The sequence below is a fragment of the Vitis vinifera genome, chromosome 6 (assembly GCF_030704535.1).
Source record: "Vitis vinifera cultivar Pinot Noir 40024 chromosome 6, ASM3070453v1".
In the NCBI taxonomy this organism is placed as follows: Eukaryota; Viridiplantae; Streptophyta; class Magnoliopsida; order Vitales; family Vitaceae; genus Vitis; species Vitis vinifera.
This window is the reverse complement of record NC_081810.1, coordinates 17,676,619-17,695,459: the sequence shown is the minus strand read 5'-3', so window position 1 is coordinate 17,695,459 and position 18,841 is coordinate 17,676,619. Positions and strand designations below refer to the sequence as shown.

At 32.4% G+C, this 18,841-nt stretch overlaps 1 protein-coding gene across 2 annotated transcripts; it reads left to right on the top strand.

Annotated features, from left to right (window-relative positions):
- The first annotated feature begins 6,545 nt into the window (after positions 1-6,545).
- On the top strand, positions 6,546-18,600 carry LOC100261596 (4-diphosphocytidyl-2-C-methyl-D-erythritol kinase, chloroplastic/chromoplastic). Of its 2 annotated transcripts, none has more exons than XM_019220618.2 (11): positions 6,546-6,865; positions 7,070-7,165; positions 7,246-7,314; positions 7,650-7,754; positions 7,848-7,904; positions 8,044-8,239; positions 9,442-9,569; positions 9,667-9,766; positions 10,216-10,315; positions 17,413-17,498; positions 18,336-18,600. In XM_019220618.2, the coding sequence occupies exons 1-11, from the start codon at positions 6,683-6,685 to the stop codon at positions 18,428-18,430; spliced, it is 1,215 nt and encodes a 404-aa protein (XP_019076163.1). In that variant the 5' UTR covers positions 6,546-6,682; the 3' UTR covers positions 18,431-18,600. The 2 variants fall into 2 exon arrangements, with proteins under 2 accessions (XP_019076163.1, XP_002267319.2); XM_002267283.5 differs by having other exon boundaries at positions 6,548-6,865; positions 8,044-8,244; positions 9,477-9,569.
- Positions 18,601-18,841: the final 241 nt, after the last annotated feature.

The window sequence follows — 18,841 nt, the reverse complement described above, 5'->3', positions numbered from 1 at the left end:
TCCTATAAAATATCATGGTACTTCTATTGAGAATACCTATTGCCACCAACTTTCATCAATAGTGATCCAATCTGTAGAGAATTTATGACCATTTTAAGGTCTCACCCATAGGTTAAAGCCTCCTATTGATTTTAATATAGACTTAATATCATCTTAAGGTTGAGAGTCCATGCAATATAGTAGCTTAGTAAATCATGATAATTCGATAACCTTACGTCATGATTCACTGTAGGTCTTGTCAAATGTGTAACCAAACACATTAGTGTATTTACCATAGAAACCTTATCCTGATGGTCAAGACAAGTCATCCCTCCAATTATGAGGTAGTGCACTGCAATCTCTATTGGATTGTCCAAATCCATGAACTGATTGTGAACAACTTATCATCTTACAAGGAACCAATGCCTTATATCCTCTGTGCAACCTTAATGCACCCAAGTCATGTACAATACAAGTGATATAGGCTAAACATTCAAATCAATGTCAATGCATAAAAATGGATAGCGAGAGAATAGTCAATTTTAACTTTGTTACATTATGTCTTGCTTTTAAGAGCTTAATCCCAACAAAAGACTCCTTTCTTATAGCAGTATGCAAGCTTTCATAAAGTGTTTGACTTTATATAAGAATTATATGTTGAAATGTAGGTAGATTTTTAGACGAAGGAAGAGTTTGTGTAGGTGGTACTACAGAGCCATCAAATAAGATGTATTATAATAAGTATTTAGTCTAATTAGTCAGTGTCATAAAAGATAATTGTTGTCATTAAGTTTTACGAAAACAAAGTTTGTGATAAGGATAATATGAATGAAGATTTAAAACTTGATGAAGCAATGATGGAGTAAACACATAGAAAAAAGAGAAGAACAATGCAACCAAAACATAGAAGAGGTTTGATTAAGATAGCAATTTAGGAGGCTTTAGCTAATCTAACTTGTGCCTAACCTAGGGTTCCAATTGATGTGGGCAAGGTTTGAACAATTAGGGTTGGACTTGGGTTAGAAAAATATCAACCTAATAATATTAGGGTTACTACGAGTTAATGGTATGGGGAACCATCAAAACTCAACTAAACATTATTATTTGTTTATTTATTATTTTTTGAATTATATTATTCATTGTTTTATTTAAGATATGAAATAATAAAAAATGATAAGGAAAAAACTCTAAACTTTCCCTTCTCTTAATTATATAAAGCTAATGAGTTTATTATTTCGATTGAATTGTTAAGATGTCATTGAATATCAAAATTCAATTTTGAGAGTTATCATTTATGTTAAATTAATATCTACAAATATATTTTATGGTTTTGAGATATATTTAGCTTTAAACATCTTATTTATGATTTTAAAATAATTTTTTTATTTATTAAGAAACTCCGGTCTAAGGTGGTGTTTATTTTTTTGGCTTTTTGCTGAAAGCAATTTGCTTTTAGAATTTAGGTTGTTTGTTTTTCTACTTTTTCATAACTTAATATAAACTTTTTATTAAATAGAAAAAATCAAAATATGTAGTTTTTTCTAAGTAGAAAAATAACATATTGGTTTTTCTTTACTTTCTAATACTTAATAGAAATAAAATACTACAAAAAAAAACAACTTAATATTTAACACTGTTAAGTATTAAAGTTCTATTTAGAATTAAGTAAAAAAACAAACACCACCTAAGTTTTTTCTTATTCATACAAACCTATGAAACTTGAGTTGTTCGCACACTTAGTTTGGTTAGGAATTCGTTACCGCACCTCAAGTTTGTTTTGATACAACTTAAACATATTGATAAGCGAGTTCAATGTAAAATTAACGCTCTAATTCACACAATCAACCCTAATAAGCAAGATTAATGTAAGTTAGCCCTCTAATTCCCCTAATAAGCCCAGTTGGAGCCCTAGGTTTGGTTGGTGTTTTATGGCTATAATAGCAAAAAAGAATACAAAAATATTGGTGATGTAAGTTCATTACATAAATGGGTTCCTATTTATAACAATAACAATACTTAACCTTTTTTTTTTTTTTTACTATGACCACAACTTGTGTTTCTCCTTTCTACTATGCTATTAAGTTTAAAATAACAACTTTTAAAAATTGTTTAAAAAGAATTGTAGTATTAAAAATTCATTTTTACTAAATTAAATTTTTAAAAATTTGAAAATATAAGGTAAGTTCATATATTTTGTTTACATTAGAGGTACTATATTTTATGTAGAAGCTACTATTAATTTATGCTTTTATAAAATAGAAATATGAAATGTATTCAAATATGCACTTAGTTGACATTTTTTTTTTTGGGTCTAAAATCTAAATCTTAATTTAATTAAGTCTAAATAATAATTAATATTATTAAGTATTAACTTTTTCCAAGACAATTTTGTCTTAAGTAATTTTTTTTTTTTTTTGAAACTTTGAACTTAAATCTTGTAGCAACTTGATTTGAAATTTAAGTTGAAAAGAAACAAACAATCTTAAAATTAAGAGCAATAAAATAGAAGAAGATGACATTGAAAGAAAAACAAATTACAATGCTTAGAATGGTATATGCATTCAATTGGTAGGTCTCTCTTTTATAGAAAGTATGGAGGAGCATTCCATTAGTAGGTCTACCTTTTATAGAAAGTAAGGATTTACAAAACATAACTTTAATATTTAAATTAAAATTATTTTAAAGAGAACTTTCTATTAATATTACAAAGTATATTTTAGATTTGAAAATAGTTTTAAAAGTATCATATTTTAAAAAATATATTTTAAAATTACTATATTTTTTTTAAATCCCAAAATAAATCGTAAAAGTTTCTCTCATTTTTAGAGTTATTTGGAGATTTTTCTGTAATTATTTTTAATATTAACATATTCTTTTTTTATTTAATATTTTAAGGTATATTATATATATATATATATATATATTTTAATTCATTTCTTCTCCAAACCTAAAATTAATTTTTTAATAAAAAAAAATTATTTCATAAATTAATTGACATAAAAAAATTTTAAAAATAAAATAAAATAAAATAGATAAAAAAAATTATAATTCATGGAATATGCATAATTCCCCCACTTAAAAGACACGTGAATTAACGCATGAATTATCTTATCATTTATCTTATGTCATGTACTATCTCATTACTTATCATATTTCATAGGATTACCTATAATATTATTATTATTTCATCAATTATAAATAGTTTGAACTAACTGTCCTTACCTCATTTCAAAACATACTTGAAATAAAATTTACTATCCCACGTCTTATTATATCTCATATCTCGTCATCACATGATTCTTTCACATTCGTGTCAACAAAACAAATTCTTTCAGCCACATCGTTCTTAGGACATGTTTGGATCTATCGTATTTGAATTATAACCAAAAAACGGGAAATAAGAATATTTATTGTCATAAAAATTAAAATATATATGTTTATAAAGATTTTAATCAAATAACCCTTTTCACTCCATTGCTGACTAACCCTCACCAGCATTCTTCAACAACCACCTTGATTTAATCAAGAACACCTATTGTGACTTTGCCATTGAATCTATGTTTATTTAAGAGGGGTTCTATTTTTCTTGGCCTATGGTCTGTAAACAAGTGGATCACTTGACCAATGTTTTGTTTGTACTCTCTACTAAAAAGTAATAATCAGCCATATGTTTAGCACCCCAACAACAAATCAAATTAATCACCAACCACATCATGAAATTATGTTACACATGGATCATGCCCACTTTGTTCATCAATATGGTCAAACATCATCTGCATCTCATTGTGATTTGACATCTTAGCCTTGGTATATGACCCTTCGGTACCATGCACAAAAGCACCACCACTAGGATAGTTACATGTAATATTTCAATGATCTTTCCTATTTTTTTATAATATTTTTGTAAATATTAAAATTTTTAGTCGGTCGAAAGAGACAAGACTAAAAGCAAAGTATAAATAAACGTGAACAAAATATATGTATATATATATAATGTGATTAATCTTACTTTTTAATAAATATTTTTTTTGATATTATAACCATGGAAGAAAATATCGGTAATTGCGGATATATCGGTACTTCGATTTTACGGATATATCGGATATATCGGAGATATATCGGCGGATATTCTGGAAAAAAATATCAGTAGACTTAAAATTGTTAAAAACTCATGAAAATGCAAGAAAAACCTCATAATAATATAATTAGAAGTATAATTGACATTTTAAAGTTGTTTTATTGAAAAAATTGATATATATATATATGATATAATTTACGATAATAGATGTAATTACATCATGTCGATCTATAAGAAATGTTAATTTTGTAATTATTCTCAATCACATAAAATATTTCATTTCATTAAATATCAATAATTTGTACACATTAAATTCATTAAATAAACATATTTCATATTCAAAATATACTATTTCATGTTAATTAAATTAATTAAATAATTTAGCATGTTAATTAAATTAATTAAATAATTTAGCTAAGTTAACTAGTTTAATTTAATTCTAAATGTGAAAATAAATCACAAATAATCATCTAAAATAAACATATCAATTTATAATTAAATAATCAAATTAACCTAAGTTAATTCAATAAAAATATAAAAATTAATTACAATTGAATGTAAAAATAACATTAAATCATCCATATTGCAAACATACTAATTAAACAATATAAAATAAATAATGATATATATATAATTTTTTAATATTTAATTAATTATTAATGATATTAAAAACATTATGAAGAAAATTATATAATTTTTATATTTTTGGTAATTAATTAAAAGACTTTGCATTTAATTATAAAATAATTATAATTAATTTGCTATTTAAAATATTCTTATATTTTCTTTATATAATGAATTTAAGTATATATATAGTTGTTGCATATTATGTATCAAAGGGTAACTTTGCCCAGGTGGTAAGTGGATGAACCCCAAACCTTTTGGTTTGGGGTTCAAATCCTCTCAGTGGCAAGAAAATGGTGCACTGTAGCGCGTTGACGGGCACTGTAACGGGTCTGACCTGTGTTGACCACACGATATATCGCGAGAAATAGCCTATTTATTGCCAAATTACCTATATATCGCGAGAAATCGCATATTTCTCGCGATAAATACCAAAATATCACCGGACCGATATTTCTCCATGAAATATCGTGTCGAAACCCTTCGATACACGATATATCGCCGAAATATCGTGATATTTTCCTCCATGATTATAACAAGACATAATAATGGATGAGGTTTAGGCATTGAAGTGCTTTTTGTAGCAACTTATATTTTTAATTTAAATATTTAAATTACTAAATTGTTTTAAATTTAATAAAAATTTATATATTTGTTTTAGTTTTTTAAGATGAACTTTCCCCTTTGAAAGTTAAAAAGAATTAGGGTTTAGGCATTGAAGTGCTTTTTGTAGCAACTTATATTTTTAATTTAAATATTTAAATTACTAAATTGTTTTAAATTTAATAAAAATTTATATATTTGTTTTAGTTTTTTAAGATGAACTTTCCCCTTTGAAAGTTAAAAAGAATTAGGAGTTGTTTGAAAACAAGAATAATTTTCTATTTTCAAGAATAAAAAAATAAAGAAAATATATTTGATAATAAAAAATTGTTTTTTATTTTCTATTTTCTATTTTTAATAACAAAAAATAGTGTTTTTAGGTAATATTTTTAATTGTTTTATGCTATTTTTACTTGTTTTTTAAAGAGTGTTATAAAAATAATTATGTAAATATATAGAATGATTAAAAATAAAACACTAAACATAAAACTTATTTTTAAAATATATTTAAAAATATTAAAATAAGTCAAAAACATTTTAAATTCTAAATTGGTTTTTGTTTTACAAAACATCATAAAATAGTTTTCAAAAATTGTATTTTATAAATAATTTTTAAAATTATTTTTTATAACTATTTTTGAAAATAATTATCAAACAAATCCTTATTGATCAAAATTGTTTTCGAAAATAATTATCAAACATGTCCTTATTGATTCTCTTGTAAGCTATTATTTTATTCAATAAAAAATATTTTATATCTAATAATTTTTTTAATAATAATATTATTATTTCTTTTAAAATTAAAAATTTTACTTTTGAACTAGCTTTTAATTAAATAAAAAAAATAAAAATTTATCCTAAATTGGGTCTTAAGTAATTTTTTTTTCAAAATATTAAATTTACATTATTTATATATTGAATTAGATACAAATTATTAATTTAAATTAAAAGGTAAAAAAATCTTTATACCTTCTCATTTTTAATAAAATCAAATAAGTTTGGTTGATAATTAATATTATCATTTAACCTTGATAGGTAGCTCAATTGGTCCACCCTTGGGTTTGCTCTCCAATGGTCACCAATTCAAATCTCCTCTGGGGCTACTGGAGGTTTATCTTAACTTCAGGGCTCCGTGAGATTAGTCATAATTAATATTTTGGGATAGTATTTTTTTTTAATGAGTTTTAAAGGCAAAAGAAAATTTTCGACAAGGAAAAATATCATTTCACAAATATAGAAATATAGAGTAAGAAACTTTGGAAAAAGCCAATGAGTGTACAAAAATCAGTTTTGCTCGGCATTAACTACGTCTAGATTGTGAATAGGAAAATTGGATTTGCCAAATCCTTTTTCACATCCGGTTTTGTGGGGTTTGTCTGCAACAACTGAAGTGCAGCCATGGCTATGGCTTCATCACAATTCTTCTGCGATCACCAACTTCACCCTTCCTGCAATTCCATCAGAAGAACCACCCTCCCTTCATTTAGACCACATGGGTCATCTTCTTTTCGTCCAAAACCCCAATTTCAGAGGACTCCATTTCTCAGAGTCAGGGCTTCTGCTGGTAGAAAACAAGTGGAGGTTTGTGGGTTTTCATTAGTTCTATGTTTGGTTGCTGAGAAACTGGAGAAAAATGGAAGAAAATGAAAACTTCAAACTTGGGATTTTTTTTTTCTTCCTTTTTTTTTTCTTGGGATTTCTGACCGACCAAACAGAAATTTTTTTTTGTCTTGAATGAAACTTTTGAAAAATTTCCCGATTAATTGTTTCTTGGTGAGTTTATAGATAGTGTATAATCCAGATGAAAGGATAAACAATCTAGCAGATGAAGTGGATAAGAACGCTGGGCTTTCAAGGCTCACTCTATTTTCACCTTGCAAGGTAATCGACATATGTTACTTTGAGTTGAACTTACTTCAATTTTTGGCTGAAAGTTGAATTTGGTATTTTGTGGAGTGCAGATTAATGTTTTCCTGAGAATAACCGGTAAGAGAGCAGATGGATTTCATGATTTGGCATCTCTCTTTCATGTATGTATGCTCAATTGATTACTTTTTTTTTTTTATTCCAGATCCTGTTTTAGTCATTGAACAAAATAACAAAGGCATTTTTTAGACAGCATCTTGGAAGTTCTTCTTAATTCCATTTGAAGAAGGCAAAATTTGGCTTTTATTTTCACTCCTTATAGCAGGGAAAAATTATTTTTGAAATGTTATCTAACCTGTGACTAAGAAAAAACAGGAGTCCATTTCCTTTTGCAGCTGTTGATTGAGAAGTTCGTTATTGTTGAGTTCACTTCTAGTTTTGCAAATACATCTTCTATTATTCTGCAAATAATCGATCATGTGCCATTTTCTTCCTCAAGGTAATCAGTTTAGGAGATATAATTAAGTTCTCTTTGTCGCCATCAAAAACAAAGGATCGCTTATCAACCAATGTGCCAGGGGTCCCCCTTGATGAAAGTAATTTGGTAAGCCATAACATACTATATTCTGTTGTATATCTCTTCTTATTTGTGATCATAATATTAGAATTTTATGCATTTGCGACCTCCATTTTGCAGATCATAAAGGCACTTAACCTTTACAGGAAAAAAACTGGCACTGATAACTACTTTTGGGTAAAGCAACTCATCTGAATTTTATTAATTTTTTCCCCTTTTTTAAAAGAGTTCATAGAATGATATCTATTCATATGAGATGAAAATTTTATTTAGGAATTGATTCTGAATATGTTATCCATTTCAAAACTGTGGGCAGGTTCATCTTGATAAAAAGGTGCCGACTGGGGCAGGGCTTGGTGGTGGCAGCAGTAATGCTGCAACAGCACTGTGGGCAGCAAATCAATTTAGTGGTTGCCTTGCCACTGAGAAGGAACTCCAACAATGGTCAAGTGAGATTGGTTCGGATATTCCATTCTTCTTCTCTAATGGAGCAGCTTTTTGTACTGGCAGAGGTGAGGTATGTCTTCATCTTACATGGGATGTAGTTCAAAGTTGACAATTGTTGCCTTCCAATGTTATCATCAAACTTTATGGCTGCACAAAATCATATTGCAAAACGTTTTCATATTTTAAGAATAGCTTGCGAACTGGACTATGTTAGAAAGCATATATAACCATGTGATATTGCTCATGGCCTGTGGTAATGATGCCAACCAAAGAACAATGAAGTTGTGGGATGCAAAATTCAGTCCAGCTCTTTTAATGTTGGAAGGTGGTCACATGGGGACATCAGGAACATAAAGTTCTTTTTTATAAACAGAACATTATTTGTTTTTCTTTTCTTTTGTTTTCTTTTCATTTTCTGCTTTTCAGTTTACATACTCGTATGAGAAAATAATTTTTGCAATAAGATTGGTGGAATTCACCAAATAAAATGTTAAAGAGCCAAGGCACTGCTCATGCTTGTTTGGGTTTTGAATCTGTCATAATCAATAGCAAATTAATTCCATAATTTCCATCTTCAGAATTACTAATGTTTGAATCCAAACTGTATGATCCTTCAAGCATCATAAGTTTGCAGCACTACATGACTTTGTCATGTTTTCACTCAAATATGTGTAGATGTATTTGCTGTTAATTACACAAAATTAATGGATTTTGAGAACTGTATATAGAGCTAAGTTTGATGTTATTTATTATACCACTTTATTGTCACCTTAGCAATGTTCAGTCATGGATGAGAAAGGAAGTTGCTGACTTCTTTTAAGCTATGTTTGGTTCCTAAAAGGTTTGAGGAAAAGAAAATGGAGAGGAAAAATATAAAGAGAAAAGATTATGAAAATGTATAAAACTTTTCCTGCTTGATTGTCTATAGAAAAGTTGAGGGAAAGAAAATTGAATTATTGAGGAATGCACTTTCCCCAAACTTTCCTCACCTTTATCTAAGGAAAATGGAAGGATTTCCCCTAGTATTTTATTCCTCTCTTTTCCATGGCATCTAATATACTAAAATCATTTTTCGTATTTATTTATTATTATTTTTTCTCCTTTCCTTGGTACTTTCTAGGAACCGAACGTAGCCTTATGGAAATCAATTGGACTTTCTTATACTAATTCATAATAAGTATGTTTGGGGATGGTGTTTTAACGCATGCTAAATGAATTCATATATGCAATTTCTAAATATTTTTAAATGGGATTTCATGGTGATAAGAAGTTCGAACTAGAAGTTTGCTCTGGCTTGCTCAGGTTGTTGAAGATATTTCCCTGCCAATACCTTTGGACATTCCAATGGTTCTTGTAAAGCCACCGCAGGCATGCTCCACCGCTGAAGTTTACAAGGTAATATAGATTTGATGAATTTAGTGAAGAGACTTTTATTCGCCATGTTTTTATTTTCTGATCAATTTATCTTTCTAAGACAAGTTTTGATTCTCAGCACCTTCGGTTGGATCAAACTAGTAAGGTTGATCCCATAACCTTGCTTGAGAAGATCTCAAAGAACAGAATATCTCAAGATGTTTGTATAAATGATCTAGGTATGGGCTTTGATACCTTTAATTATTTGTTCTTTATAAATTTTATACATGTTGAGGATGGCAAAGGGGTAGGTTGATGAAGTAACCTGCCCCAAATTTGATTCTATTTGGCTTGGCTTAGTTCATGGAGAGTTGGTATAGGCTTTGGTTGAACTGGTTACAAAACTGAAGCTCAGGGCAGGATCAGTTTTACCTTGAAGTATTTAACCATTAGCACCATCTAATTCTTTTATAAAATTTCCATTTGAGGCATTACCCTAAAGTATTTAACCATTAAAATTTTATATTATAATATTTTAAACCCTAGATCAAGCTTGTTTACCCATCTGTCCTATAGTTGGATTGAAGTTCGTTCCCACTGGGTTAGATTAGGTTTAACACTGGTACTGTGTGCCATCTTTATTCCAGGTATTCATCTTTTGACATATTTTTATATGTGATCTTTGCAGAACCTCCTGCATTTGAAGTCCTCCCATCTCTGAAAAGATTAAAACAGCGTATAATTGCAGCAAGCCGTGGACAATATGATGCTGTTTTCATGTCTGGGAGGTATAAAATTCAGTAACGATTTTAAACTCCTGTTCAAATTCATAACTTCCCACATCTAGCAATGTTGTAGTTAAGAAGATTTATAGGAGTCTTCGTTTTTTTTTTCTTTTTTTTTTTTTTTTCCTGTTAACACTTTTCAATAAAATCAATTTTTTCCAAATTGATGCATGGAAAAGTACTTCAATTTTTCACAACCATCAATTGTTTCAAGTTGCTGAGGTTATCCTTTCTGAGGCATGATGTATGATCAACCGTTTCAACTTCTCAATCAATTAGTAGAACTTTTAACTGGATCTTAAGTCTGATTGTGATCTTCTCATCTCAGTTGCAGCAAAAGCAGTTCACAAACAAAAAGGCTTGAAACAATCTTGTCTACTTGAAAATGAGGCCCAGAATAAGTTTTATGGGCACTAATACCTAATGATAAAGTTTTTTAACAAACACCTAAATAATTGTCAGAAGATAGCGCACACAGTTCATGAAGCCCCTCTTTTACCTAAATGATTTATATACATCTTAAAATTTGAAAATCGCTCTGAAAATTGAATCATTGGAAAAGTAGTCATCCAGATTAATAGCTTCCAAGGCTCTGAGTGAGTTGCTAAAACAAACACCTTCTTTATGAAAGAAGTTAAATAGAAGCTATCTTAAAAGTAGAAGAAGTGATAAACTAATCATAGTTTTGAAACTGAAGACAACTCCCACAAAAAAATTTCTGGATCAGCTTTTAAGTTTCGAAAGTTACCCACATTTTAAAACTTTCATGCATCTTCCTATGCAGCAGCCTATGCATATGGTATCTGATACCAAAACTTTCTAAAGGAACTCTTGAATTGTGAAAAGCACATATTTAGAAACTTCCCCACATCTTTGTATGCATTAGCTGATACAGTTTATTTGCAATGCAGTGTAAAGCCATAGTCCTCCATTTATTGCCCTTCAAAAGTTTGTGAAGCACTAGATACTTGCACATTGTTATCTTATGAAAAACTCTTGCTGCAATCTGAGAATTGTTGGTCTGATCTTCTATGCACAGGGGCATCATATAATAATATGATGAATTGCTGAAATAATAAACTGTAGTACCATAATGCCTGTGCTTTTTTTTTTTGATAGGTAAAGATAATTCATTAAAAAGAGACGCCAAAAAAAGCGACTCAAGGTATACAGAACTATGCAAGGTATACAAACCTAAACACCCACCACCAAAAAGGCTAAAGAAAAAGAAAGAGACCCAAAAAGTCACCTAGCCCAAAAACAACCTTAATAGGATCCCAACCAATCAATAAAATTAACTATAGTTAGAGGGCGTTCAACTATAAACAACTTAGCCTCAGACCAAAGAGAGGAAAAAAAGGAATATTTCAATCTTTGGATTGACAACTCGTCATCCTTAAATGTCAATCTATTTCTCGTCTTCCACACCGTCCAAAATATATGAAGAGGAGCAGCTCTCCACACTTTCTTTCGCTTTTTGCCCCAAATGAACCATGCCAGCTAAGAAGAGTCTCTCTAACTGAGGAGGGCAACAGCCAAGACACCCCAACCAAGGTAAAGAGTAACTCCCACAAGGCCCTTGTTTTTGAACAATGAAGAAGCAAATGATCTATGGTCTCCTCATTCACAAGACACATAAAGCATCTATTTGCCAAGGACCATCCTCTTTTCTGAACAAGGTCTAGGGTTAAAGCTTTACCATAATGCCTGTGCTTTGTACTACATGGACTAGTGAATGCTTCATAATCTATTATGTAGTGTGGATGAACTATGTAGTGTTTCATCATTTGTTTTTAACTAATATTGGCATCCTTGAGGTTGCTTCTTATCTTTCCTTGCCCTTGGATATTAAGAAAACAAAGCATGTCCTTCAGCAAGGCAACATTCTGACTCAAATATTTTGCCTTTTTGTGGCTCTAACTCTATACTATCGGCCAATCCTAGAATTCAAGCCACAAACACAAAAGACACAAAACTTCAGGTATACATCCAACCACTACTGACCTCTTCCAAGAAGATTACAAGGAGCCAACCTTGGCTTTACTACAGACTAGAATCCAACACAGTGGATGCCTGATTGCTCAGCTAGGCATCTGTTCAAACAGGCCTTTTTGGCAGTTACGTCCCAACTGTCCACCATTGGCTGAATCAATCAGGCCTTGCTTTACACACATTGTAGTTGTGGCAGTTATCTAATTGCCACAGATAATTTTGACCAAATCAGTTCACCTTGGCTAATTGATAGCCTGCTTTCAGCTAACTTTCTACTCCAACTCTTGTGTATCTTGTGCAGCACATACTTTGTGAAGACCATGCTTGATGGTTCCTTGGTCCAATCAGATGGCAACTCATTCCATCATCATTAGCATCATCCAATTCTTTTAGAACATTGCTGCCCTTGAGGCTTGGCTGAAGTAGTAAAGGGATGGGGAGGTTCTAGGTTCAAGTCCCAATGGGGACAAAAAATTTACCTATATATATATATATATATATATTCTTTTAGAACATTGCCATTCGATTTGTTACCATCTGGTTACACCTTTATTAAAATTTTATGTTGCAGTATTCCAAAACCCTGGTTCAGATTTGAGGCTGAGTAAGAAGTTTGTTTACCTATTTGTCCTATGGGATTGGAGTAGATCCCCATTGGAATAGAGTAGGTTTGGAACTGGTCCTGTGCCCAATTTAGTCCAGGTATTCATCATTTTGGCATGTTTCTATATGTGGGTATTTGCTGAGCTTCCTGCATTTGAACTTTTTTGGTATTTGAAAAGATAAAATAACATGTATTGCAGCAAGCCATGGATAATGTGATGCTGTTTTCATGGTTGGGATAAATTAACTTCAGTAAATTCATAGTTTCCCATGTCTAGGTGAGTAAAATTGAATTGGCCCCTGAATGATACTCCTTCATTTAAGTGGTAAGTAAAATCTCCAAACTCACAAAGTAAATTCGATATTGCCAAGGACCCAAAGTAAAGGACTCTATCTGACAAATAATGGACTATAGTCTCTCTCAGCTGAAAATTTGAAAGAATTGTGGATTTAAAACCTTCATTAGTCAAACAAAATCACAAGAACCTTAGTGCTAATGGTGTCCCCTAGAGCTCTCTGCTTGAAGAAGAGAGATGGGGTATCTTATAATGATATCTAAATTTCCACTTACTCTCAATTGGTCTGGAGTACCAAGAGATCAGCTGTTGAGTTTAACCTTGATAATCCCCATGAGAGGGAGATTCTAAAAGCAAGATGATATTCGACTTTCTCCTAAGAGAGCATGCACAATCTGGTCATCCAACTGAGCATTGATGAAAATCCTGGCCATTCCTAGCATCCCCCACCTCCCCTAGAACACACACACACACCCACAAAAGGAAAAAAGAAAAGAAAAAAAGAATCTTTGGAAGTAGATCCCTATAAAGAAGTGAAGAAATACTCTCCTTCCAAATCACCTGAAACCAAGGAGGCTCTCTCTTAAAAATCCCAACATTCTTTCCATTCAAATAATTCAGAACATCATCATGAAAGGACAAGGCTCTAAGGCAGTGTTTGAAAAAATTATAACACCTTAAAGTAAATTATGAAAATTCAATTTATCAACATGAGTTATATAGTTATAGCATGGATAATGAGATTTGTATTTATCACATACATGGATAATCGCTTCTTGTTAGATAATGAACTACATAGAAAAAATCCTGTTTGTTAAAGATAAAAATTAGTCTTGCAAAGATACAATTGTAGTCTCAAACATTGGATTAGACATTCACAAGCAACTAGTTGTATATAGCCATTTGGAAAAACGTATAAAGGAGTGTGGTGATAACTACGATAATGGAAGAGACAGTGATGGTGAAGCAGTGGTGGTGCCAGTAGCAATCAAGGTGATGAGTCAACAACATTGGGTTTGGTAGTGGGGATTTATGTAGCATTGGAGGCTGCAATCAAGGTCATGGTTGTGATGGGTAGCAACATGGTGGCTACAGTTGGTGGTGGCAGTGGTGGAGGTGGTGTTTGGTGGGAATGGTGCTATGGTGGTGGAAGTCTATTTTTGTGCCTATCTTGCTTTGTTTGGTTTATTGATAGAGAGAAATGCTAGAATCTTTTAGGAGAAGTGTTGGAGGGAAAAGCTTTGGGATAAAGTTCTGTTTTTTAGCTTCTCTTTGTTCCTTGGTTCTTGAAGAGTTTTAAGGTGGGGGTTGGATGGCGGGTTTCCCATGTGTGTTTTGTGCATGTATGGATCTCTCCTCCAACAATGTAGGTATAATTCACTTTGACAGCATTCACTCTGGAATCTGGGGAACATTATTGGAGCATTTTTGGGATTGCAATTTTAGCTTTCTGAAAGCCGGAGGGAGTTTAGAATGCCATAAATGCAGTGATTCTTGCTTTTGAAGCTGTGACATTGGGCTGGAACATTGATAAGGTGGGCTTTGGGAAGAGATTTTTGTTCTATTATTAGATGGTGTTCTATTAGCATTGTGGAGGATTACTCATTACATGAAATTTACCTTAGATGTGGAATTTAAGAGGGTTGTATATCCTTGGTTGAGGAAGCTACTTCCTTGCCAAGGCAGGGGTGCGTTATCCTCTTTTGTTTGGATCTCTGGTGGGGTTTCAGCTTTTGTGCTTCAACCCAAGTAAGGATTTTGCTTTCTTTTTTGTTTTCTTTGTCTTTTCCTCTTTTTTGTTTTTTTTTTGGTTTTGTGGTTGACTCCTTGTCCTACTTTGCATTTTCCTTTCCATTCTCCTAATAGATCTATCATAGGTAGATGGGTGCTGAGGTTTTCTGCATTTTGTACAAGGTAATGAGATGGGAATGTGCTTTGACTTAAAGGGAGAGCAACTCATCTTGGGAAAGGAAGTGCTAATTAGCAGTGGTGGTCCAAAGTGTGGGAATAGCTCAAAAGGGTCTCCTTTGGTATAAAGACTCTGATGTGAATCTTGTACTTGCTCCAGTTAGGCCTATAGGCCTGATGTGGATGAAGGCCTTACCATATGAGTGAATGGAAGTTATTGCTAAACCTCAAGACCTAGTTAACTAGACCTAGGGAGACGATGGGTGCTAGTATTGACCATATTAATGAGGCTAGATGTCACTAAACAGAAGGATGATACTTGCTCATTCTCAAGACACCCAGGAAAGATGGCATGAAAGGGCACAGATCCATCCTGGAGTCTTCCTCTTGAGCTACCAAGACAAGGCCTTAGGATTCCAGAGCTATATCGAAATTGTGGGCAGGTTCCACATTGGTTCACCAAAAATAGTGCTCATCCATATTATAGGCAAGGTGACCCTCTTGCCCTGCCTCTGCCCCGGGCAAGTGTTGAGATTTTAGTGCATAATCACCACCCAAGGGCAGTTTCAGGCTTTAAGGTGGCCCCTGGTCCAACATTATTCTTGTCCTTGCTATCCAGCTTCCCATGTGGCCAATTAATGAGGGCCACAAGTCATTCCACCCTGTGGCAGGTCGTAATTAGCGTATCTACATCATTGTTTCTATAGAGAAATCGTAGAGAAAATTAGAAAAGATAATTCCTATGTTTTTGGACTGAGTTGAAAGATAGCTTATTTTCCCCATATGATGTTGGGTAGTATATAGTAGAACAAAGTACAGAATATCTGATTAGATACCATCTCTCTTCACAGCCATAAATGTGGAGGATTGTAAATTTAGTATGTCCTCATGGAATGTGTAGACAAGAGTAGAGCAATGGGGTGCTATCGGATTAGTCCATTCTATTTTGCTACAGATTATTGTTAAAGTGAATTCTAAATTTCCCAGGGTGTGTACTCTTTTATTGGTCTTTTACAATTAAAGCTACTTCTTGCATCAGCCTTAGCACCAGATCTTGTCCTTCAAACTTTCATTGAATACATGTTGCTCATGTGGTGCTATTCACAACACCGCCACAGAACCCCATCCAGGAGATTTTGTAAGATAAGGATAGTAAGTACTGGGAGCTAATTGTCCAGATTCAGGCCTCTAATGTAAGTGAAGCTGTGGTCACCGTGAGTGTGTGCCCCACAGGGACATCATGATTTAAGGTGTCACTAGGGTAACTTGAACCCTTTAAGGCTGTTCCTCTTCCTATTCAAAAATAATTTCCAAGATAAGCTTCCCATTTTTTCTAGCACTAGGTGCAAACTTGTAACATAACCAGGATGTAAATTGTTCAGCTTACTCATGTCATGTGGAAGTCATCTTGCAGTTAATGGATTCCATCCTGTTAAAATCAATGTTTTCAGGAACTTGAATACATCTGGAAGAAAATATTTTCCTATCAATAGTTTGATTATCTTGCCTAGAGGGGAACCCTAGGCTATGTTTAGTTCCCTAAAAATTTGAGGGAAAGAAAATAGAGATGAAAAGTAGAAAGAAAAAAAAAATGTTGAGGAAAACAAAAAATAAATTTGAAGTCAATAAATTATTTTTATATACTACTTCAAATTCATTTCATTTATTTTAATGTTTCTATGTAAAGATTAAATAATTTGAAAATATATTAGTTTATGATTAATTTTAATCATATTTAATTTTCCTTTTTATTTTCCATAATAAAAACAAACATGAGAAAGTCATTTTCCCTAGAATTTTTCTTTTCTTTTCTTAGTACTTTCTGGAAATAAACATAGCTTTAATGTTGGAAAGGTTTGGGGGTCTTCCTACCCTCCATGGGGTTCTAGGGCCGGTTTTGTTCTTCTATCTTTCTTTCTTTCTACACATGGAACAATCGGTATCCTTTTCTGTCCCCCTTTCAGTTTTTTATTTTTTTATTTTTTTATTTTTAACTGAAAGGAAACCCTTACTCTTAAATTTGAAGCATTGGTTTATCTCATGTATTCTGTTTGTAAGGTAATCTATTACAAGTACTTGTCATGATGTTTGGGCTTCAAGGTGACATATTATCCAGGAAAAGATGGAAATGAAATAACATGCTCTTCAAATTGTCTAAATACTTGGTTGCAGCTTGTGTTTTTGTATTTCTTTTTCTGATCATTCATGAAGACAATTGATGTCCACATGGAAGTTTCATCATCTTAATTACATCATTGTTATACAGCCTTAACTGTGTTTTCTTTGACATATTTGATGCAGTGGAAGCACTATTGTGGGTATTGGTTCTCCAGATCCTCCACAATTTATCTATGATGATGATGAATATCAGGATGTGTTTTTGTCAGGTAAGCTTCAAGTAATATGTTCATGTTATTCATCTGAATTGTGTGTTACCTTTGTACTTTCTGGTTCTGTAAATATTCTTTGCAAAACCACAGCCCTAAAGCCCATAACAATACATATGAAGTAGTTATAGAGATTTATTTCTCTAGGACGTTTAGTTTCATAGGATTTGTAAACCACCATCTAGAAAATAGCATCTTAGATGAGCCTTGCCTAACAAAGTTGTGTTTTAAAATTTCCCTGCAAATTTTTGGGTTGAAGTCTAATCTGATGGGTATATCTCAGAAGTTGAGCTCCTATCGTCGAATGTAGACCATGTGCCAAAGTTACTTATTAGATATTAGTCAAGCTGGAGAATGAGTCACCCCATCTGTTGTGGTACGTGTAGTGGACATGGAACTTGGTGCTAAGCTTCAAGACATCCAGGTTGAAGCTCAAAATTCTGAATTTATGGCCTCATTCCTGTGGAACCTCTCTCAATCCATTTCATATTTAATTATGTTCACTGAGCTTGATATATGCGTGGTGGGGTTGGGGTGGGGTCTTGTAAATACCCAATCATGCAGCTGTATTTGAGTCCTCTGCAGTTATCATGATTGCATATGCCGCATACTGAGGCCTGCTTGCCTGTGAGATAAAATGGAGACAGCCCCCATCTTGTTAGGATTGGATGTGATCGGGATCGGGCTGACTAGCACAGCCATTATGGTCTTTATTAATTTCACCTCTACTATTAGGGATGAGATGAGGATGAATGAACTTTGGCCTCCTGTTTAAAGTTATTTCCATGGTGGTTTTTTGCAACAGAAGCTGACAGTTAAAATAAATTCTTAATGCAGAAGCCAGCTTCATCACTCGTGCAGCCAATCAATGGTACACCCAACCGGCTTCAACTGGTGCTTGTTATAACTCACCAAACCAATCCATGGAGTGATTTATTCATAAACGCTGCCCAAGCCAACCTGCCAATGTTTGCTTATCCAGTGTTAATTTTAGAATAGAGCAGCTGCGCAAAGGACAAGGCATAAGACCAGACATGTCTCTATTTTTCAACCCGAGAGTTATGATTAAACCCAAAGCAATCCATTTCCTCCTTTACCTGAATTGATTCATCTATAAGATTTTTGGTTGCTACACAATAGTTGCTTTGCTTTGTGAGCATGGCCTCACCAAAAGGCAAAAAAGCGTTATGCCATTCCAGCTACATCACTAAGCACATGCGTCTACGATTTATATTTTAAATAAGTTCTGTCCTCAAACTTCCTTACAGGCCAAAAAAGCAGCAAGGAAATTAAGGGTCAAAACCTAAACTCAAACTTCATCTTCCGCAGATGATCCCAATTAT

What these genes read in the sequence shown, in the direction of transcription:
- LOC100261596 (XM_019220618.2), top strand. Translation starts at nt 6,683, where the DNA reads ATGGCTATGGCTTCATCACAATTCTTCTGCGATCACCAACTTCACCCT. An exon ending in CTCTATTTTCACCTTGCAAG is followed by an intron (nt 7,166 to 7,245) that starts GTAATCGACATA and finishes TGTGGAGTGCAG; the next exon opens with ATTAATGTTTTCCTGAGAAT. An exon ending in TCAGGATGTGTTTTTGTCAG is followed by an intron (nt 17,499 to 18,335) that starts GTAAGCTTCAAG and finishes TTCTTAATGCAG; the next exon opens with AAGCCAGCTTCATCACTCGT.